This window comes from Brienomyrus brachyistius, chromosome 16 (assembly GCF_023856365.1).
Source record: "Brienomyrus brachyistius isolate T26 chromosome 16, BBRACH_0.4, whole genome shotgun sequence".
Lineage (NCBI taxonomy): Eukaryota > Metazoa > Chordata > Actinopteri > Osteoglossiformes > Mormyridae > Brienomyrus > Brienomyrus brachyistius.
Window position 1 is genome coordinate 2,657,812 of NC_064548.1, and position 24,449 is coordinate 2,682,260.

General features: G+C 43.5%; 1 protein-coding gene across 3 annotated transcripts in view; it reads left to right on the plus strand.

Moving 5' to 3' along the window:
* Nucleotides 1-618: 618 nt before the first annotated feature.
* Nucleotides 619-24,449, plus strand: part of man1a2 (mannosidase, alpha, class 1A, member 2) — a 92,683-nt gene continuing 68,852 nt past the window's right edge. Inside the window, exons 1-2 of one of the 3 annotated variants that reach the window (XM_048979030.1) lie at nt 619-1,692; nt 2,272-2,702. In XM_048979030.1, coding sequence (XP_048834987.1) covers nt 2,392-2,702 — 311 coding nt within the window. In that variant the 5' untranslated portion in view covers nt 619-1,692; nt 2,272-2,391. The remainder of the gene's footprint in view (nt 1,693-2,271; nt 2,703-24,449) is intronic. The other 2 variants (XM_048979033.1, XM_048979034.1) reach the window with 2 other exon arrangements.

Genomic DNA, 24,449 nt, shown 5'->3' on the forward strand with positions numbered 1-24,449 from the left:
AGCCGGTAAGGCGAACAGGCAGGCGAGCAGACAGGAAGCAGGCAGACAGGCGAATTACGGGGCAAACTGGGGTTTTAATAAGGGAATCGGGGGAACGGGTAGCAGGGAACATCTGACGCGGACTAACATCAATGACAGACAACGCTAACAGGTAAGACCAGGACTTAAAACCAGACAAGACTAATCAAAGTAAGCAGATACAGCAGGGTACAATCAAGGAAATGCACGTGGGAAGGCAGGGGGCGTGGCACACACGAGGAGCGGACGAGCCGGGCATGACACACGGCTCCAGAGGTGACATTTTCCACATATTATGCTCATAAATAAGGTGAGACCTGTTGTGTAGTTGTCTGGACACAATCTCTGAAATTCAATCCATTATTCCTAATTTATTCAGCAATCAGGGAATACGTACAGTGGATGTGTATAGTGAATTTGTCTATCAGAAGAAACCACACCATAAAATTTATCAGCTGGGCTATAATGGGTCTTCATTTTGAGGATTTCTTCATCTGCTAAAGCCCTTTCAGTTGCTAGAGTAGCATTCCGGAAGTCCCCAGCAGCTGAGGCTGTCAGTCAGAAAACAGAGTATTCACTGAAACTCTGAGGAGAGCCAGCAGTGCCTTGCGGAGTGTTTCATCTGGGTGATGTGGACAAGAAAATGTATAATATTTTATATATTTTCCAGTAAATGGGACTTAATTTAAGGTCAGTAATACATACAGTCCTTATGTAGGCCTAAATAAAACAGCAGAAACAGAAATTCATATTCGACATACTTGCCTTTTTTACAAGTTAATTAAACAAACAGTTATTATAATTGAATGTTTTATCCCAAATACTTGACTGGCGCGGACACTTGGCTATACTGCAGATGTATTTGGTAAACGTTTCCTAAAGTTAAATGGCGCAGCTGAGAGACGCCCCCTAGCTTTGCACGCCCGGTTGTTCATAGGATGGCGGAGGACCTAGAAGAGGAGCTGCTGCCTCATTAAGAGCATCGCTTCACGGGGAATATATGCTACTTTCGAATTCAGCGGGGAGAAAAATCACTTTGACTGGCTACCAACATCTCTCTCAGTGTAGCCGGATGATTTCCTGAAAACGGAGACTGGAAAGGGCTTTGAATGGAAATGCCGATTTGCCTGGAAGGAGCGGCGATGCAGCAGCAGGACGAGACAGCGCTCCTTCGCGATCATAGTTTTGGCCTCGATTGCGTGCCGTGCGTGTGATTGCGCACGAAACAAACGCTCCGTTATGAGAAATGATTTAACGCTAACTTGCTTATTTTCCGGTGTATCGCAACTGGCATTTAAGAAACCGCCGTCATTATGTGATGAAGGCCTAAGGAAGAATGGCTATTTTCAATGGATGCTCTATGGAAGGTAGAACCTATTCCGACATAATGTAGCCAAAACGGAATATTATCACAAATAATAAGATACATTTATACGAAAAAAATTAATCGTATTACAATTACACCTCTCTGGATGTAAATATATCACGGATTTGCCGTTTTCCCCCACAATTTCCCATCCAGTTTCCAGGAGGTGGGATCTAGTTGATTCCGCGTTCTTTATTTAATAACGAAATCGTTACCAATTCTCCTTCTCGTTGGACCTACTGGCTAGAAACTTTACTTGGGCATGGGTGAAGGAAGTCAAAACGATTTTCACGCTTCGTAAGGAGATGGTAGGTCGCTGACAGTTACTGGACTGTATGTCTTCTGATGAGGCATTGTTATTCATGTAAATCTGTGCATGCATAATTACCGTCCATGAATTACTGTGTTTGGTAGACATATATGTCACGCTCGTGCTTTGCTTTTTAGTGCATGCTATGGAATATACAGTTAAATCAGGAAAGTGCCTAGTTCAGGCAGCATTTCACTGGGTCTTTTGGGAAATGCCAAGCCGGCAGCTGGCATGCCGGAGACCGGAGACGCAGGTGTACAACTGGCGCAGCGCAATTCAGGGGCAAAATGGTTAACGGAAACCGTGCATCGCTTCACAGGCGGCTCATATGCTGTCAAGTTAGGCCTTTCTCCGTTTCTACATACACATTTTGGGAACCTAAAACAAACGCACATATCATTGTATTTGAAAGAAGAATAGAAAAGAAAAATAGTTAACATATTTACAGCATGTGCCTATGTTTGTGTGCTTGGGTGTGTATGTGGGAGGGGTGGCAATTGGACTAACTATTCCATAAAACTTTTAGCAGTCCTGACATCTCACATGTATGATTTCTGTTTTCTTTCTTTATTTTCAGAACTTAAGGATGACATTTTACACCTACAATATGGATTAATGTTGCGATAGATGCTGGTCAACATGAGATAATAACACGACGCATGACATCGCCTTATCAATCGAGCTCACATAGCAAACCATGACTGCTCCGGCGCTGCTGCCGCTGTCGGGCCGGCGGATACCGTCTGTCGTACCTGGAGCCTCTTCGCTGACCCACCACAGGGCCACGCTGCGGCTCTCAGAGAAATTCATCCTGCTCCTCATTCTTAGTGCCTTCATCACCCTCTGCTTTGGGGCATTCTTCTTTCTTCCGGACAGCTCCAAACACAAGCGCTTCGACCTGGGCCTGGAGGATGTGCTTATACCACATGTCGACCCAAACATACAGGGCAGGCACCCTGGTCTGGCGGTGATCCACGGGCAAGGAGACCATGACGAACACCGGCACAGGTAAAGACGGCATGGACTTCACCTCCCCAACCCCATCCCCTTACGTCTTTGCTTTGGTCCTGCTTTTCTCATTTCACTGGTATTTGCAAAGTTCCTGACGACTCCTCCTTTTATCATATATGTAAACCTAGCTACAGTGAAAACAGTGTGATCGATGGAAAAAACTACAAATACAAAGAAATCCTTTAATTTCACAGACTGATGTACAGTGCAACATAACTACTCATATATTGTAGAAGCAGATGAACATTTTCAGTATAGGTGTTGTGTGTGTGTGTGCGTGTGGGTGCATGTGTGTATCTGTGACCATTAATATATTTAGTTGTCAAATGTGTATGTGTGTGTAATTTTCCTTGCATATGAACCCATTTCTTCTAAGTTTGGCAAACAGGTAGAACACAGTAGGAAACAGTTTCTGACAATATTGTTTTTACCTTTGGTATTCATAGTAATAGCTTCTGTGGCCTTGATTCAATTGAAAAAAATCTGCTGACTGCTGACAGAGAGTAATTTATTATCCAATGTGATACTGCAGCCTCTAAGCCAAGGTGCAGTCAGTAAAGTTTGGGATCCCAGACCCCATTTAGGGATCTCAGACTTCGGTGAGGAATTGCAGATCCTGCTTATGGATTTCAGACCCTGTGTAGAGATCTCAGATCATGATTATGCATCCTGGACCCCATTTAGGGATCTCAGACCCCATATAGGGATCCCAGACTCTAGCAAGCATCCTAGACCCTGCTTAGGGATCCCAGACCTCGCTTAGGGATCCCAGACCCTGCTTAGGGATGCTAGACAACATACAAAGCATCAGAAGAGCTCCATCATCTGTACCTCCTATATTCAGTACTAAAACAAACTGTCACCCTCAGTGTGACAGAATAGGGGGGCAGGGGCAGTGTTTATACCCATAGGATATAGCAATACAGAGGGGAGCTCGTGTGGTCATGCTGAAAGCAGGATTGGGGTGAAGTTGCTCATGCTGTGCTCCCATATCTTTCCTCAGAGTCTAGATTTGAAATATAAAAATGTTCTGGGTTTGATTTTGTGGAAACAGACTCCATTAAATACATCTGGGTGTTAGATGTGGATAGCAGCAGGGGTGTTTTTCATTTAGTTGCATGAATCTCCTGTTTCTGCTCAATGGTGTCAACCCAAATTGTTCCTGGTTTAACCCTAACAATTTTTTGTGAACTATATGTAGAGATTTAAAATGAAATGTTTACATAAGGGGGGCGGCATGGTGGTGCAGTGGTTAGCACTGTCGCCTCACACCTCTGGGACCCGGGTTCGAGTCTCCGCCTGGGTCACATGTGTGCGGAGTTTGCATGTTCTCCCCATGTCGTCGTGGGGTTTCCTCCGGGTACTCCGGTTTCCCCCCACAGTCCAAAAACATGCTGAGGCTAATTGGAGTTGCTGAATTGCCCATAGGTGTGCATGTGTGAGTGAATGGTGTGTGAGTGTGCCCTGCGATGGGCTGGCCCCCCATCCTGGGTTGTTCCCTGCCTCGTGCCCATTGATTCCGGGATAGGCTCCGGACCCCCCGCGACCCAATAGGATAAGCGGTTTGGAAAATGGATGGATGGATGGATGTTTACATAAGACTCTGATGACATGCCACACACACAGACACGTAGAAGTCTGGAGCAATGCACCCATGGCCATCATCACTAGTTGGTTTTGTATGTATTGTCCCAGGTACTGATGAGCATCAGTTAAGGACCAGGATGCAACTTTTATTTCCCATTGAGGAAATACCCAAACTTTCCCAATGGCCAGTCTGTGCCTGGCAGTATTATCAATCTGAACACCAGTAAAATGTCCCACTGAAGTCCCTTTTAGTGCTGTCCTCAGGTCAGAAAATAAGCCCTCTCTCTGAACTTAGTGGAAAAACCTTGATTTACATAAGGCATGGTTTATATTCCAATCTGATTTTTCAGTTTGAACTCTCTGTAGGCTGTCTGTGAAGCATGGGACTGTGTGGCACTGCGCTCATTGTGGCTGATCTGAAATACTGCTGTTAGGGCTGCAGTATCTGCCTTGCTGTCTGTGTCTGACCCTCCCTGCTCTGCTGGCAGCTGCTCCACCTGCAGCATTATGGGCTCTTTCTCTTTCACAGGTTTGTCGGTCATAAGCTCACCGCCTGAAGTCATTACACCCAGTCCCTCAGTGTATCCCTGTAACTCGGCCCTGAGATTCGTTCCTCAGGATGTCTCTGAACTGTGCCTTTGCATGTCAGTGGCAGTTTAGCTACTCTCTGAAGACCCTGCTGCTGTTCTGCCTTTGATAAACAGAGTATAAAAGCATAACTCACCTTTGGATAAAAAGCCCTTTCCGAACAGCTAAATGTAAACGTGTCTGCTATACAAATCAGCTGAGCAATGAACATTCCAAGAAGCAGAATTGTTGTTGTGCCTGTGATAAAGGTAGGTAGCCCCATTCAGTTTACTTCTCATCAAGCGCAATAAATGGAAAAAATGACATGGAATTTGCTTGGTATTAAAGAGTTTGTCAAAGGCATGAGGGGAGATTCAGCGAATGTAAAATGGAAGAGGCATTGTGGAGGGCAATGATGTGCAGGAGGTACAAGCTGATGTGAGTCCTCTGTGAGGAGCAGCTGCATTGTCACGGGGATTTACTGTAATCTGCACCCCACACATACACACATTACTCTCACTTGGCACATAAGAGGCCGTAGTTCTGCAGCCATGATGGGGAACAAGGAGAAGATTTAACACAAAGCTCGAGAAGCAAAGGAGGAATTCATTAGATCATTTAGGAGCCTGAGTGATGGGGCAATGCAGTGGTGCCCGTGCCACCCTCCAGTTCCTAAACCTGGGCCTTTGGGTTGGTCTATATGCTAACTAGCACTACAGCAACACCAGTGGAGGAAGGTGGGGGCATCAGATGTATGACGTGGTCATCTGGTTTAATATTGTAACCTGTTTGTAACCTGTAGTGGGGTCCCTTCCTGAAGTTTGATTGGGTGATATTCTATAGATTCTCAACTGTTTCAAAATGGCATGTTTACTTAAGTAAGTTTGTGTATAAGTTTGTGTTAAGTGTATAAGCAGCCAATCTATATCTGATTTTCTAGGGAGAATCAAAATTGGGGGACATTAAAAATAGCCTAGCTCAATATCCCTTAGTGTAAAAGTGATAAAAAACAGTAGTGAGGCAGGCCTGAGTTGTTTATGGGCAGCAGACTGTAAGTGTGAATGAGCTTGTGCCCTCTGGCCTGAAGGGAGACTCACACCAGCAAGCTGCTAAATGCGTGAGTCTGTACACCCACGACAAGGTGGACGTGGTGCTTTGATGCACATCGTACAAGGGGCAGGAGTGTGGCTAAGTAGGTTAGGCCTCACTGTATGTGAGCAGGTGGTTGCTGGTCAAATTCTGTCCTTAGCAGAATAGTCATGTGTCTGTGGGGTCCTTGAGTAAGGCCCCTCCCACCTCCTGAAATGCTCCAAGGATGCCTGATAAATGGCTGACCTTGCACTTAGACCTTTGAACTCTACAGGTATGTACAATACTGTGCAAAAGTACAATTTAACATTAGAACAGATGCAAATTAACATCCATCCATCCATTTTCTATACCCGCTTGTCCGGTGCAGGGTTATGGGGGTCCAGGGCCAGGACAGGGCATGCAAATTATCAGAAACACGATAATAAACTAATAAGAATTTTTTCTGTTCTTCTAAAAGTCACTGATATCTAGTGGGTTGACTAGGGATGACTTTTTCAATTCCCAAACCTTTCCACAGAGGTACCTCAGCCATCCCATGTGTCTGTTAAATTTCACCACCAACTTAAATAAATGACGTTGGTGTAAAACTATGGTATTATAGTATGATTATGTCTGTCAAAGTGTGTCAGCTTAGCCATTTCTTCTTGTAAAGTCCAATTTGTACTTATCATCCAATACAGCTATGATTGTTTTTACTTCACCTCTAAGCACACCTTGTATGGCTAATCAGTACTGCATCGAGTTAACTAATGAAATTAAACATTTTCTTTGACTGCCTAAGACTTTTGAGCAGTGCTCTTTGCTTGTGTGTGAGTGTTTATGTCTCATAGGGAGACAGGATGTGTAAAAGAAGCATGTCAACGTGCCTGTACTTACACAAATAATAAGTAAAGCAGTAGTTTCCAGTCAAACTGGATTTTCATGCTATTGCATATCTAGCCTGTTTCCCTGTGCAGGAACAGAAATGGATGGTGTTACGCTGTACCTTTCAGTCTATCTATGCTGTAACTGTGAACCCCTGAATGCTGCCTGATGTGGCCTGCCCCTTGTGGAAATTCATTCTCAGAATCGCAATACAAACTCTGCTCGCAGAACACAAAGAACACACAACACTCCCACTTCTGTTGCAAGGAAGGAGCTCACTTTCTGTAGGTGGCCCGGTCCCTCCATGAGAATGTTTAAAAAAATGCATATAAAAGTTTCTGGTGGTCATATGCCCAGCTGTGCTACAGCATGTCTTTAAGGCCATTCCACTAACATTACCCCCCCTTCAAGTAGCCAGCACGAGACTTGGGCGGTACCTACTTCTTAATATGGGCATATGGTCCAGATTTTATGCTGTGGCAAACAGTTTTTTGATGGTATTAAGAAGCAACACTATTCTGGTATTTCCCAGCATAGTTTGCTGGGGAGGTACATACATATGGTTCTGAGACCGGTCCACTGCTGCAGATCCTTTGCTTGTTAAGATAATTGAGCAACTGCTCAGTGGATCTTTTCAAACTTTGCAAAGGCATTGTATGGATACCACATTGGAACAGATTAAATTCTGAGACAGATCACCCCAAAAGTGAAGCGATGCTGGTTAGTGGCAGCAAAATGGAAGCATCAAAGCAGATGACTTGTGATATTATGAATGTGATAAGTTAAAAAGTATTTGGTGGATCTTATTACTGCTTCAGTATAACGTACTATGGATGACGATCTACACCTGGTTTCAGTTTCAAACAAATTGCTCCAAAAATGAGCCAGCAGTGCTGTGTGGCAGCAGAGGAAGGAAACACATTGTGAATGCAGTAACTCTAAAAGTATTGTACAGATGTTTTTCAAAATTTGACACATTGTCATGTGACAAACTGGAAGTGATCAACTTTTGAGACAGATGTAGCATTGCTGCAGTTTCAGACACTTGATCCTGTTACCATGACAACCCAAAACATATTTTATAGGTGTTTTTCAGCTTATGTAGACATGTTGCATGGGTAAAGATCTGGAGCCAGTTGCACAAAACACCTTAAGCTAAGATTTTCCTTAAAGCCTGAGTTAAAGTCTTAAAATAATGTCGGTTGCACAAAACATCCGTAAGTCTCCTCCTTAAGGTTTCCTTAAAATTTTCCTTTACGTTTTTAAGTTTTTCTTCTTACTTTCGTCTTATACCTTAACGGTTGCAGAAAAGACTTTAGCAACCAAACTAAGGAAAAAAAATTAAGGTACCTCTAACCGTACCTTAACTGCAACATGGCCGAGTTTATGATAATAAATAACGAAAATAAACGCACCCCAAAAAGAGTGTTCCGCGACCGGGAGAACCCCTTAGATACGCTAAATGATGGGCAATTGATATTGCTCTATCTGCCAGTTGCGTTGAAATTAATGATTGCTCTGTGGTTTTATGCTACACGTTCATTCCATACTGTAATAGGCGATGTAGTTCATGTCCACAAGTCAACGGTGTGCCGCGTCATTCATGTCCGCTACCATCGCTGCCTCATTTGAAAGAGGTTTTGGAGGTGGACCTCCACCTTGAAAATAACATTTTGTATAGAATAAATTCTGGTAATGAATTATTTATTTTCTAGCATATTAGGTTGTAGTCTAAATGCGAGTGTCATTCAACGTTAAGCCTGTTTCACGTTCAGCTCATTAATTAACCATAGCCTACTGTTTAACGTTACCCACCGATACAGTCTACTTTATATCTATACTTTAAATACTTTAATGTTTAATAATAACTTGTTGAAAGAAGATGAGCAACTTATGTACTGAGATCTATTTCACTGTCAGCAACATAGACTCACGTTAACAGTTCTCTCAAGTCATGTTATTCATTTAACCTATCTTAAGTTGTAAGTTAATGTCAACTGGTAAGAGTTATCTTACCAGTTTTGTCGCATTCTCTCCTGTAATTAGTGATCTTTTTTTTGGCCCGAACAGATAAGTTGTATTTTTTTGGACCTCTTGGATAGAACTTTTCTCCAGACTTCTTGAATTCATTTTCATTACAATTTCCTCCCACATTCGTTGTTTTCTGTTTGCTGTTATTTGCGGAACCACATTTACTTTTTAGTATGTTCTTTTAGTTTATTGTATTCCTCCAAAAGTATAACCTTTTCCTCCTCTGACCAATTTGGCTTTCTTGTCTTGTTTCCTCCCGGTTTTTTTATTATTTATTTTTTTTACTTTGTGAGAAATTTTGTGAGACAATAACGGGTATAACAAGCAATCGCGAGTGCAAGCGTATGAACGGTCTACATGGAAATGGGACAATTTTACTGCTGTAAAATGCATTTTAGCCATGGCTTTCAATGTTGTAAATCCCTTAATGTTTTTCCTTAACTAAGGAAACCTTTTAAGGGGTTCTGTGCGACACCCTTAAATAAATGCCTTAGCTATGGAAAAATGAAACCTTAGGTGTCATACTTAAGGTGTTTTGTGCAACCGCCCCCTGGTCCTGTTCAGATTTGATTATGATTATGGTTAACTTTATTGATGATGGGGGAAATTCTGGTGCATATACTGTAGCAGCAAGAACATAGTGCACAAGTCCACATATATATTTTGCCAATTAGACAAAGTACAAAGACAGTACACATAGTGCAAACAGATTTAAAAAGTGCATAGTATACAAATTATTTAAATGATCTTACAATGTGACATCAAAATTAATTATTTAATTGTAAGAATATTATTTATGTGCTAATATATTATGTGCAGTTAGAACAGCAAGTACTGGATTGTATTGTAAGACAGGATGCTTCCTGATGTATTATGATTTGGGGTGGGGGTTGGCACTTTGGAGGGGGTGTTGTGGTGTCTGATGATGGCAGGCAGGAATGATCCCCGGTAATATTCTTTAATATACCATGGTGGCTTGAGCCAGTGGCTAAATGTGCTGCAGGATCACTGCGGGGGGACAAAAAAAAGAGGGTTATTATCCATCTTGTGCTCTTGTGCTAATGAAACTAGCCTAGCAGGCGTGATTTGATTTAATTATGATTGGACCAAAATAGTCATGTGACACACATTTTGAAGATAACATAGGTGTAATGTGTAATATTTACAAAGTATACAGCTTACCCTAATTTAAAATTATAATATAAAAGTTGTGCTTTACATGTGTTACGGTATTAACTGTGTAAAGAAAAATTAGGAAAAAGCTCATGGAACCATTTCTAGGCAAGGGCAGTACAGTTACAACCGGCGATTTCGTCACATCCCTGTCACTGGCTAATAGACTGCTGAAACGCAACACGATTCTGCTTTGCACCATAAATAAGATACGACGGGAACTTCCACCTCAGGCTAGAAATGTGTCGGAAACCAAAGAATTGTTCACACAAGTGTTCATAACTGGCAGTGTTATTCTGACAGTGCATGTACCCAAAAATAATCTTACAGCTGGAAGGAGAACTCAGCAGTATATGCACTGCGCCAGGTACACCTGTCGTAAGTGTAGGAAGGAGGGTCCTTGAGTGTATATCAGCTGTTAGTGCCTGCGTGGAATTATAGGATAGAAATGATTTTGTAACTTTTGTGAAAGTGTTTATTTTATATATTAAATGTATTCCTTCCATTAACCACTTGAATGACATTGACTTTCTCTCTCACATATACATTATTTTTATATTGTCTGATACTTGAAATTTACGCATAATTCTATCTAAATTTCTCTGCTAGCTTGTTCTCAGTGTAGCGGTTTTTTCGCATGTATCACATGAAGTGTTTAGATGCAAAGTGCACTATGGTGTCTCAAAACACCACACAAAAATGCACATGCATGCACGCATATAAGATGCAAAACCTAGCATTGCTGTAGACACAGAACATACATCAAATGTATGTATTTACGGTGGAGCCGACACCTTATCGTGGTGGAGGGGTTTGCGTGTTCCAGTGATCTCAGGAGCTATGTTGTCTGGGGTTTTATGCCCCTGGTAGGGTCACCCAAGGCAAACCGGTCCTGGGTGAGGAACCAGACGAAGTGCGGCTCAGAAGATTCCTATGAAGGACAAGATTTTGGACACACAATTTCCCTTGCCTGGACGCGGGTCACCGGGGTCCCCCCCTGGAGCCAGGCCTGGGGGTGGGGCTCGAGGGCGAGCGCCTGGTGGCCAGGCCTACACTCATGGGGCCTGGTCAGGCACAGCCCGAACAAGGCACGTGGGTCCCCCCTCCAATGGGCTCACCACCCATGGGAGGGGCCATAGGGGTCAGGTGCGATGCAAGTTGGGTGGCAGCCAAAGGCGGGGACCTTGGCGGTCCGATCCTCGGCTGCAGAAGCTAGCTCTAGGGACATGGAATGTCACCTCTCTGATGGGGAAGGAGCCTGACCTGGTGCGCGAGGTTGCGAAGTTCCGGCTAGATATAGTCGGACTCACCTCGACACACGGCTTGGGCTCTGGAACCAGTCTCCTTGAGGGGGGTTGGACCCTTTTCCACTCTGGAGTTGCCCAAGGGAAGAGGCGCCGAGCGGGGGTGGGCATACTTATTGCCCCCTGGCTGGGTTCCTGTACGTTGGGGTTTACCGCAGTGGACGAGAGGGTAGCCTCCCTTCGCCTTCGGGTGGGGGGACGGGTCCTGACTGTTGTTTGCGCTTTTGCGCCAAACGGCAGTTCAGAATACCCACCCTTTTTGGAGTCCTTGGAAGGGGTGTTGGAAAGCGCTCCTCCTGGGGACTCTCTTGTTCTGCTGGGGGACTTCAATGCTCACGTGGGCAATGACAGTGAGACCTGGAGGGGCGTGATTGGGAGGAACGGCCCCCCCGACCTGAACCCGAGCGGTGCTTTGTTGTTGGACTTCTGTGCTCGTCATGGATTGTCCATAATGAACACCATGTTCAAACATAGGGGTGTCCACATGTGCACTTGGCACCAGGACACACTAGGCCGCAGTTCGATGATCGACTTTGTAGTCGTGTTGTCGGACTTGCGGCCGCATGTCTTGGACACTTGGGTGAAGAGAGGGGCGGAGCTGTCAACTGATCACTACCTGGTGGTGGGTTGGCTCCGCTGGTGGGGGAGGAAGCCGGCCAGGCCTGGCAGGCCCAATCGTATAGTGAGGGTCTGCTGGGAACGTCTGGCGGAACCCCCTGTCAGGAGGAGTTTCAACTCCTACCTCCGGCAGAACTTCTCCCATATCCCGGGGGAGGTGGGGGACATTGAGTCCGAATGGGCCATGTTCCGCGCCTCCATTGTGGAGGCGGCTGACCGGAGCTGCGGCCGTAAGGTGGTCGGTGCCTGTCACGGCGGCAATCCTTGAACCCGCTGGTGGACACCAGTGGTGAGGGATGCTGTTAAGCTGAAGAAGGAGTCCTACCAGGCCTTTTTGGCCTGTGGGACTCCAGACGCAGCTGACGGCTACCGGCAGGCCAAGCGGGATGCGGCTTTGGCGGTTGCTGAGGCAAAAACTCGGGTTTGGGAGGAGTATGGCGAGGCCATGGAAAACGACTTCCGGACGGCTTCGAGGAGGTTCTGGTCCACCATCCGGTGGCTCAGGGCGGGGAAGCGGTGCAACATCAACACTGTTTATAGTGGGGATGGTGCGCTGCTGACCTCAACTCGGGACGTTCTGGGTCGGTGGAGGGAATACTTCGAAGACCTTCTCAATCCCACCGACACACCTTCCGTAATGGAAGCAGGGTGTGGGGACTTGGGGGTGGACTCGCCTATCTCTGGGTCGGAGGTCACTGAGGTGGTTAAAAAGCTCCTCGGTGGCCGGGCCCCGGGGGTGGATGAGATCCGCCCGGAGTTCCTCAAGGCTCTGGATGTTGCGGGGCTGTCCTGGTTGACACGCATCTGCGGCATCGCGTGGACATCGGGGGCAGTGCCTCTGGACTGGCAGACCGGGGTGGTGGTCCCCCTCTTTAAGAAGGGGGACCGGAGGGTGTGCTCCAACTATAGGGGGATCACACTCCTCAGCCTCCCTGGTAAGGTCTGTTCGGGGGTCCTGGAGAGGAGGGTCCGCTGGATTGTTGAACCTCGGATTCAGGAGGAGCAGTGTGGTTTTCGCTCTGGCCGTGGAACAGTGGACCAGCTCTATACTCTCAGCAGGGTTTTGGAGGGCTCATGGAAGTTTGCCCGACCAGTCTACATGTATTTTGTGGACTTGGAGAAGGCATTCGACCGTGTCCCTCGGGGAGTCCTGTGAGGGGTGCTCCGGGAGTATGGGGTACCGGGCTTCCTTTTAAGGGCGGTTCGGTCCCTGTATGACCGGTGCCAGAGCCTGGTCCGCATGGGCGGCAATAAGTCGGACTCGTTTCCAGTGAGGGTTGGACTCCCTCAGGGCTACCCTTTGTCACCGATTCTGTTCATAGTTTTTTTGGACAGAATTTCTAGGCACAGCCAGGGCGTTAGGTCTCAGGATTAGGTCTCTGCTTTTTGCAGATGATTTGGTTCTGTTGGCCTCATCGGACCGTGACCTTCGACTCTCATTGGGACGGTTCGTAGCCGAGTGTGAAGCGGCTGGGATGAGGATCAGCACCTCCAAATCCGAGACCATGGTTCTCAGCCGGAAAAAGGTAGAATGCTCTCTCTGGGTTGGGGATGGGGTCCTTCCCCAAGTGGAGGAGTTTAAGTATCTCGGGGTCTTGTTCACGAGTGGGAGAACAATGGAGCGGGAGATCGACAGGCGGATCGGTGCGGCGTCAGCAGTGATGCGGGCGCTGCATCAATCTGTCATGGTGAAGAGAGAGCTGAGCCAAAAGGCGAAGCTCTCGATTTACCAGTCGATCTACGTTCCTACCCTCACCTATGGTCATGAGCTATGGGTAGTGACCGAAAGAACGTGATCGCGGGTACAAGCGGCCGAAATGAGTTTCCTCTGCAGGGTGGCTGGGCTCTCCCTTAGAGATAGGGTGAGGAGCTCAGTCATTCGGGAGGGACTCAGAGTAGAGCCGCTGCTCCTCCGTATCGAGAGGAGCCAGATGAGGTGGCTCGGGCATCTGATTATGATGCCTCCTGGACGCCTCCCTGGTGAGGTGTTCCGGGCATGTCCCACTGGGAGGAGGCCCCGGGGAAGACCCAGGACACGCTGGAGAGACTATGTCTCTCGGCTGGCCTGGGAACACCTTGGGGTCCCCCCAGAGGAGCTGGATGAAGTGGCCGGGGAGAGGGAAGTCTGGGTCTCCCTGCTGAGACTGCTGCCCCCGCGACCCGACCCCGGATTCAGCGGTAGATGATGGATGGATGGATGGGCCACACCCTGTATGATGTTGAATTGGAATGACAGTAAGAAGAATTTAATTAATTTCAATTCAATGCAAACATGAATGTCATATCTAGCAAAAGATAAGACTTTTACTTTCATTTACTTTCATCATTATAGGTGTATATATTAATCTTATTGATACTAGAGAGTGAACTTTCTTTTTATATGATTGTAAGATAAAAATTGTGTAATTGTTTTAGTCTATTGTAAAAATATGCATTTGGTTTATGTCAGCCATCTAAGTCCTTGTCTGCATGCAGTAGCTTTCCCTGTGGATTTCAGATGGCTATGGTTGAGGTTTTTTCACCATGTTGTTTTACCATGAGGATGTTTTACACAAAATCACAGTTAAATTATTCATTCTGTAGGCAACACTTCAAATGTGTGTACCAATGTATACTTTTTGCTAATGTAAATATTCACGGTGGCATGGTGAGGAGTGGCATCAGACACCATCAGGAAGAGCTGTTCCACTACAGTAACAGCTACTCCCTAACTATGGCAGCCATCAGACCAAAAGTAGGTATACCCACCTACAGAGATCTGGCCACTCTCCATTCCGCGTATCTCAGAGAGTAGAGCCACCGAAATGCGGAGTTTAAATGTGTGAGTAGTGTATCTGTCTGCGGGGAGAATGTTGACCTTGTCAATAGACTTACTTACTTTGGCAGCAACATTCATTTTTCTGGTGACTCTTCCTATGAAGTCAGCAGATACACTGGGAGAGCATGAGTCATGAGGTCGCTGGTCCAAGTCTTTAGAGTCCTGGTGTTCCCTGTCTTGTTGTATGGCAGTGAGGGATGGATGCTATCCAGTGAGATGACTACTGGACTCTTTCAGTACTGTGTCTCTTCTGAGAATCCTTGGGTTTGACTTTTTGTCGAACAAGTGGTTGCTAGAGGTGTCCTGAATGAGGCACATTTTTCCAGAAAATGCACCATCGTTACAATTACAAATGTTTTGGTATACACATGTTTATTTCTTTTATGTGTATTGGAACAACACAAAAAAGCAGAGAATAAAAACCAAATTTGACGTCATTTCATACAAAACTCAAAAATATTACTGGCACCCTAAACTGTACGTATTCCCTGATGGCTGAATAAATTAGGAATAATGGATTGAATTTCAGAGATTGTGTCCAGACAACTACACAACAGATCTCACCTTATTTATGAGCATAATATGTGGAAAATGTCACCTCTGGAGCCGTGATTACCATTCATTTCAATACCGTTAATTTTTAAGCACCAGATAAATAGAGATGGGATCACACCATCCCACAGAGGACAACAAAGATGAGGAGATTGCAATTAGGGGCAAGAATGGATTGCAGCAATACTAGCTACAGTCATTGCCAAAATTCTAGGCACTGCTGTAATTTTTCCAGAAAATACACCATTTCTCCCAGAAAATTGTTACAATTACAAATGTTTTGGAATACACATGTTCCAATACACATAAAGGAAATAAACAACAGAAAAAACAGAAAAAAGCCGAATTTGACATTTCATACAAAACTCAAAAACTGGGCTGGACAAAATTATTGGCACCCCAAACTTAATATTTGGTTTCACGCCCTTTGGATAACTGAAATCAGTTGCTTCCTATAAAAATCAACAAGCTTGTTATACCGCTCAACTGGAATTTTTGACCACTCTTCTTTTGCAAACTGCTCAAGGTCACTCAGATTTGAAGGGTGCCTTCTCCCCACAGTAATTTTGAGAGCTCTCCATAAGTGTTCAATCGGATTTAGATCCAGACTCATTTCTGACCACTTCAGAACTCCCCAGCACTTTGTCTTCAACCATTTCTGGGTGCTTTTAGAGGTATGTTTAGGGTCATTGTCTTGCTGGAACACCCATGACCTCTGATGCAAACCCAGCTTTCTGACACTGGGCCCTACATCCATCCATCCATCCATTTTCCAAACCGCTTATCCTACTGGGTCGCGGGGGGTCCTGAGCCTATCCCAGAAGCAATGGGCATGAGGCAGGGAACAACCCAGGACAGGGGGCCAGCCCATCGCAGGGCACGATCACACACCAGTCACTCACACAGGCACACCTATGGGCAATTTTAGTAACACCAATTAGCCTCAGCATGTTTTTGGACTGTGGGGGGAAACCGGAGTACCCGGAGGAAACCCCACGACGACATGGGGAGAACATGCCAACTGCACACACATGTGACCCAGGCGGAGACTCGAACCTGGGTCCCAGAGGTGTGAGGCAACAGTGCTAACCACTGCACCACCATGCTACCCCACTGGGCCCTACATTGCACCCCAAAATCTTTTGGTCGTCTTTAGACTGCATGATGCCTTGCACACAGTCAAGACATCCAGTGCCAGATGCAGCAAAACATCCCCAAAACACCTTAGAACCTCCACTATGTTTACTGTAGGTACTGCGTTCCTTTCTTCGTAGGCCTAATTCCATTTTCTGTAAACATGAAGATCTTTGGAGATGGACTTGTAGCCCTGAGATTGTTGATATTTTTCCACAATTTTTGTTCTCAAGTCCTCAGACAATTCTCTGCTCTTCTTTCTGTTCTCCATGCTTAGTGTGGCACACAGACACAACAGAAAGGCTGAGTCAACCTTTCTCCATTTTAACTGGCGTCAGGTGTGATTGCTATATTGCCAGTACCTGTTTCTTGCCAAAGGTGAGTTCAAACGTGCATCATATGCTTGAAATAAAACGATTTACCCACAATTTTGAAAAGGTGCCAATAATTTTGTCCGGCCCATTTTTGCAGTTCTGTGTGAAATGATGACAAATTTGGCTTTTTTTCTCTGTTTCTTTGTGTTGATCCAATGCACATAAAGGGAATAAACATGTGTATACGAAAACATTTCTAATTGCAACAATTTTCTTGGAGAAATTGTGCCAATCATTTCGGCCATGCCTATCCATTTTAATTCTACTTCCTTATATTCAAAATCGAATTGTGATTGAACACCGTGTTTTCAATTTTATGAATTTAATTTGATTTTCAAGGCCATTCTCAAGTAATTTCTGAATGGTGCACAACCCTGTTATGTACTCAAATGGCATATAGGTGTTACAACAACGAGCCCCGTTTGCATTAATTTAAAGTCGACCTTAAAGTATGATATTTCAATATTGACCTCTTATTATATCATCAACATCAAAAAAGAGAGTCTGTATGTTTTTGACATGTATTCTGCCTGATCTCTGTGTCTGTGACAGGAGAGCAGACTAAAGAATGACGTAGAAAATAATGAGAGGGTCTACGAATTTGATAACAAACTACTTTAGTTACGAAACTTTTGGGAAACGCATGCTAATTAACGATCAGTCTTAGGTAATAGATAATAAACTACTTAGCATTACAAAGCTTTAGGGAAAGCCACCCCAGAACACCGTACCACCATTTAAAACCATAGATATTTTATTCCAGTTGGGCACATTTCTTTATTAGGGCACAATCATCACTGTTAAAGACACAGTTTATTCTAAGGGTTGCCAAGTTTGGTCAACTGGCTGGACTGAAATTTTCAATTTGAGACAAGTCTGTACACACTGTTACATGTATGTAACAGCTAGTTTAATTACCTTGTGAATAGTGTGTAGGGTTTGCAAACTACCCCAACGCTATCGATGTAGATAATTTTAGGTTTAAAATGGAATAATATAGATTTGCCATAAGATTTCTTGCTGTGATCGTTTGTCTGACGGCGTGTGTCACACCAGATGCCTGAGAGTTGGCAACCCTGTTATTCTGAAATTGTGAATTTCCTTATTAGAGTACTTTACCCTCTTTAAAATATGTAAGTATGCTATTTTGATAAAGTATGCCAAAATGTCAGAACACCAGCGGTGAAATTGCAGACTGTGTCCCATTTGATCACGGTTGATCCCCCAATAACTGACAAATAACTAACTTACAAAACGACTTACAATGGAAACCACTTATAGTCATCACGTCTGTCTGGGTGAAATTAATAACTATTATACCTGATTTTTTTTTCTTTCTGTCTCATGGCAGATTACCATCTAATTGACATTTTGTATTTTTATTACATAAATATAAGGTAATGAAATGGACAGTGTTGCTATTTACTGAAGTTTTACTCATTCAGAATACAGTACAGCAGTTTCAAATGCTTTTTCAAATTACATTACTGTACAAATGAAATTACTAAATTGTGTAGTCCTATAATTGAAATACACTATAATACAGTACAGTATCACAGAGCAATACAGTAGAAACAAATATTGTAGAAACAAATGTTATTTTTGTTGACTATTGGTTTTATTTAGGAAATAGATGAACGAATGATACACGGATTCTGCCAAATCAGGATTCATGTGTGTTGGAAATAACTACCCAGTCTGGGGCCTCATGTATAAACGGTGCATACGCACGCCGTTTCCACGCTCACGTCGACATGTATAAACGAAACTTGGCGTACCGCTACGCACATTCTCACGGCAGCTCCACACATGCCGTACGCACGTTTCTGCTCGGTTTTGTACACGGATGGCTCGTTTCGATGCTAATTTCCCTTTTTAAACTCACAATCATGACGCTGACTTTATCCAATACACCGACATTAATTATATGTTGTTTACAAATGTACGGCACCTGATTTTTATTCAATTTGTGCAGAAAATGCAGAAAATGACCGAACTATTACAACTGCCATGGCAGCTCTTGCGTTATTGGAAGACGTAGCTTATGGAAGAATTGGAAGAGACCGCATATTCAGGGATCATAGTGATTTAGTCAACACCAAGTCGCGTCATGCCAGCTGTGTGAGACGGCATAATCCGCTTGTCACCCAGATATATAAATTTTTCTTACACTGTGGTTGAACAGGCAAACAGTAAAGCGCAATTTGCAGCGATGTATGGTTTTCCCAATGTAATCGGAGCCATCGACTGCACTCACATTGCTATAAAGGCACATTCAGAGAACGAATTTGCTTATGTAAATAGAAAGCACTTTCACTCTATTAATGTACAAATTATGTGCGATCCGAACATGCATCTCATTAATGTAATAGCAAGAATGTAAAACAGGTAACCAAGGAATTTATTTTTTAACTAATTCTTTTAATGTGTGGTTAATATCACACAGCGTATCATTAATAGATGTTTTAATTCATTGGCAACATCTCTTACAGCATTGACTATTGCATTTTGTGACTGCAGCACAGCTTCAGTCAGCACACGGTTGGATGGCCTCACCTAGAATATTGTGTGCAGGTTTGGTCACCATATCTTAAAAAGGACATTGTGGCCTTAGAAAAGGTGCAGCGTAGGGCCACAAAAATGATTCCTGGTCTTAGAGGAATGTCATACGAGGAACGGTTACTTGAGCTAAATCTGTTCAGTCTCAAGCAAAGGAGACTGAGGGGGGACATGATCCAGGTATATAAGATTCTAACAGGTTTGGATGCTGTTCAACCAAATAGTTACTTCAGCATTAGTTTAAATACACGAACTCGTGGCCATAGGTGGAAATTAGCGGGAGAACATTTCAAGCTGGATTTAAGGAAGCACTTCTTTACACAGCGTGTAGTCAGAGTATGGAATAGCCTTCCTGATAATGTAGTGCAAGCTGAATCCTTGGGTTCCTTTAAATCAGAGCTAGATAAGATTTTAACGACTCTGAGCTATTAGTTTAGTTCTCCCCAAGCGAGCTTGATGGGCCGAATGGCCTCCTCTCGTTTGTATAGTTCTTATGTTCTTATGGCCGCCCCCCGGTTTCCGAGGCACGGGAATGTGTGCAGCCAGCGCCCAAACATGTGCTTGGCACAGCAGCACCATCACCGCCTGTGTCGTCCTCGGCACTGGGGGAACCTCTTGTACTATTGTCTGTAAGAATATACAAACAGAATAAACAAAAGTAACACTGCATCTGCGCCCTACTTCTTATTTATAAACATGCAAGTAATTCAAACAAGTTTGGTACGAGAAAAACTCACCCGCGCTGACATCGGCGTCCCCCTCACCCGATAAAGTGTGAGACCGGGGATTCCGCTCCCTCCGCCTGTGCTGTTAAGACTGTTACGGTGAGTGGCCACTCGTTTTTTCACATTGACTATAATGCCCAACCAACTTCTTCTTAATTTCATCCACCATGCAAATAGATAAAAACACTTTTAACTGACTCCGCCACGTTCTGCCGCCCTGTCAACTTTAGTGCTGATGCCACTACTTAAACCACTATATAATATCACTTTTCTTGATTTCTGTTAACATGACCTCCTCTAAAATACTTGTTTTTCCATTGTTTATCCATTGTTGTTTAAGAAAAACAGAACAAAGCAGGTATTTATACTAATTTACATATGCAAATATACATAATTATAGGGGAGGTGGCTGTGGGCTCATTCACGTCCGTAAAATTTCACGCTCAGTGGGATTTATAAAGTGAATGTGCGTCGATCACAGTTTTATGCATCTGGATTTTTGTTTACGCACATTCCTAGTTTTGTAAGTACGCCATGTATTAGTGTAAATTCTACACACGTCGTTATTTAGAGGCTTTTTGATTTAGAGGCTTTTATCTCATCGGACTCATGATATTATAGGAATAACTGAAACGTGGTTGAGTGAAAAGGATGGACAAGAATATAATATGGATGGTTACACGTTGTTCCGTAAGGATCGTATAGGAAAAAAGGGAGGTGGTGTTGCAGTATATGTAAAGGAAAACTTGCAGGCAAGGGAACTTACTGATATAAATAAAACTACGGAAGCAATATGGGTAAAATTAGATGCTAAAAACTCAAATAGCCTAATTGTCGGTGTTTGTTACAGAACACCTAATATAGCTGCTGAGGAAAGCAGATTGTTATACAGTGATATTAGGACTATGAGCAATAAAAATGATGTGGTAGTTATGGGTGATTTTAATCTACCAGGAATGCAGTGGGACATTGTCACTGGCTCTTCAGAAAATGAACTGGAGATGGTGGAATTAGTACAGGATTGTTTTTTTACTCAGTTTGTTAACACCCCTACCAGGGGAGATGCCATTCTTGATCTTGTTCTCTCTAATAACCAGGACAGGATTGGTAAATTAGACGTTTTAGAACCACTTGACAGTAGCGATCATAACATGGTCAAATTTGAGGTTAAGTTTAGTGTTCGAAGAGCTAAGTCCAAATCAAAAATATATAATGTTAGGAAGGCTGACTTTAAGTGTATGAGACTAAAACTAGAAACTGTGAACTGGATGGAGTTAAATAACAAAACTGTTGAAGAGGCCTGGGAATTTTTTAAAAGCACATTATTGCAAGTGCAAGAGGACTTCATACCTGTTTCCAGCAAGAATAAATCTAGGAAATTGCAACCTAGGTGGTTTACTAGGGAAATAAAGCATAAAGTAAGGAGGAAAAGGGCTTTGTTCCAGCAATGGAAAATAACTGACGATGACAGAATTAAGCAGGAATATCTAAGTCTACAGGCTGAGTTAAAAAATGATATTAGACGAGCTAAAAGAAATGTCGAAAGGATGGTTGCATTGGAAGCTAAGGATGACGTTAAAAGTTTCTTCCAGTATTTTAACTCTAAAAGAGCTCTAAAACCTGAAATTACTAATCTGCAGGATAGTAAGGGTCTTATAATAGTAAACGACATTGATATAGTAAATGAGTTCAATGATAGTTTTGCACGGGTATTCACTGTTGAGGACCTTAGTAATTTACCAGTTATTACCTATCCAGCATCGTCTATAGCTAATATATATATATAACTGAAGCAGATGTTTTGCAAAGCCTAGCTAAGCTCAAAATAAATAAATCACAGGGCCCTGATGGCATCTTACCTATAGTGTTAAAAGAGATGAGGGATATTATTTGCCGACCCTTAACTTTACTGTTTCAAAAATCCTTATCTGAAGGTGTGGTACCTTCTGATTGGAAGCACGCCTTCATAACGCCTATTTTCAAAAAAGGGGATAGAAGTAATTTGTCTAACTATAGGCCAATCAGTCTAACTTGTATAACTGGTACAGTTATGGAGGCTATAATCAAAGAGAAAATGGTAGATTACCTGGACTCCAATAACATTTTGCGGGATAGCCAGCATGGATTTAGGAGAGGTAGATCCTGTTTAACAAATCTGTTGGAGTTTTTTGAGGAAGCTACTCAGGAAGTTGATGATAAGAAGGCCTATGATGTCATCTACTTAGATTTCCAAAAGGCTTTTGATGTTGTCCCCCACAAGAGGCTCCTACTTAAACTCAAAGCGACAGGTATTTTAGGTACCGTAGCGACCTGGATTGATAACTGGTTAACAGATAGGAAACAGCGAGTACTTATAAGAGGCACAATGTCACAGTGGGCCTGCGTCCATAGTGGGGTACCGCAGGGTTCTATTTTAGGACCACTATTGTTTCTAATTTACATAAATGATATAGATACCAATATATACAGTAAACTGGTGAAATTTGCAGATGACACCAAGGTGGGTGGTGTAGCAGATACTGAATTAGCAGCTCAGCAGCTACAGTGGGATCTTGATTTAATTAGTGACTGGGCCGATACCTGGCAGATGAAATTTAACGTAGACAAATGTAAGGTACTCCATGTAGGGAGCAGAAATATAAAGTACAGGTATTTTATGGGTCCCACTGAAATAAAGGTAGCTGATCATGAAAAAGACCTTGGTGTGTATGTTGATGCTTCCATGTCCCATTCTCGCCAGTGTGGGGAAGCAATAAAAAAGTCCAATAGGATGTTGGGGTATATCTTCAGGTGTGTGGAGTATAAGTCAAGGGAGGTAATGCTAAGATTATACAATTCCTTGGTGAGACCTCACCTAGAATATTGTGTGCAGGTTTGGTCACCATAAAAGGACATAAAAAGGACATTGTGGCCTTAGAAAAGGTGCAGCATAGGGCCACAAAAATGATTCCTGGTCTTAGAGGAATGTCATATGCGGAAAGGTTACTTGAGCTAAATCTGTTCAGTCTCAAGCAAAGGAGACTGAGGGGGGACATGATCCAGGTATATAAGATTCTAACAGATTTGGATGCTGTTCAACCAAATAGTTACTTCAGCATTAGTTCAAATACACGAACTCGTGGCCATAGGTGGAAATTAGCGGGAGAACATTTAAAACTGGATTTAAGGAAGCACTTCTTTACACAGCGCGTAGTCAGAGTATGGAATAGTCTTCCTGATAATGTAGTGCAAGCTGAATCCTTGGGTTCCTTTAAATCAGAGCTAGATAAGATTTTAACAACTCTGAGCTATTAGTTAAGTTCTCCCCAAGCGAGCTTTATGGGCCGAATGGCCTCCTCTCGTTTGTATAGTTCTTATGTGTCACAATCGTGTTCACGGGAAGCGGCGATCGTGCGGGTCGGCAGGTAAGGAGAGGCAGGCAGGCAGTGATCAGGGCTAAACTGGGGTTTATTACGACAGGACAGGATCTGGGAACACACACCACACCGAATCCACAATGACGGACAAGGGTAACAAGCAAGACCAGGACTTAAAACAGGACAAGACTAAGCAAAGTAATCAGACAAGGCTGGAAACAATCAGGGAAGCACACGCGGGTAATCAGGGGGCGTGGCACACACGAGGAGCCGATGAGCTGGGTCATGACATTATGTTCTTATGTTCTTATTTTCTATTATAGACTAAACATCCAACCTTTCCATCCCAAAGACGACCCAGGTTCTTTCAAACATGGGTGCTTTTCTATCAGGGCTCTTCCAACATCCTCGTATTCTTTACTTTTTGGATATGGCCTGATGGCAAAAATAGTTTCTGCAAGCTTTTCAAGAATGTCACTCTTCATATCATTGGATGCAGTAATGAAAGATCCATCTTCAGTGAAATTATTATTGCCCTGCTGGAGCCTTAATTCACCTGCAGAAGAAAAAGCTGGAATTACAAATGAGACTGGCCACTGCTGAATATGACTACGAGGTGAATCTTCTGAGAAAGCACTGTGCACAGTTGAAGTTTCTTGGGAAGATTCAGACACCTGACTGTCACTTGAAGGATCAGAACTTTTTGAAAGCTTCTGTATCACTCTCAAAGTTGCTCAGTCTTTGAATAAATCAGATAGATTTGTCAAATTACAGTACACAGTTCATTTTCAAATGCAGGATCTTGAAATTGCAGAGTTATGATAGTATCTAAATTTAACCTTTGAGACAGTATGTAAATAAGTTAATCTATCTTGGGTACGCTTTCAATTAACACCCTTCAAATGTCATCTTTGGAAATAATTACTCGAAGTAGCATGATTACTGAAGATCCTGAAGAAGCAGTAACATCAACAACTTTACACTGCAAGT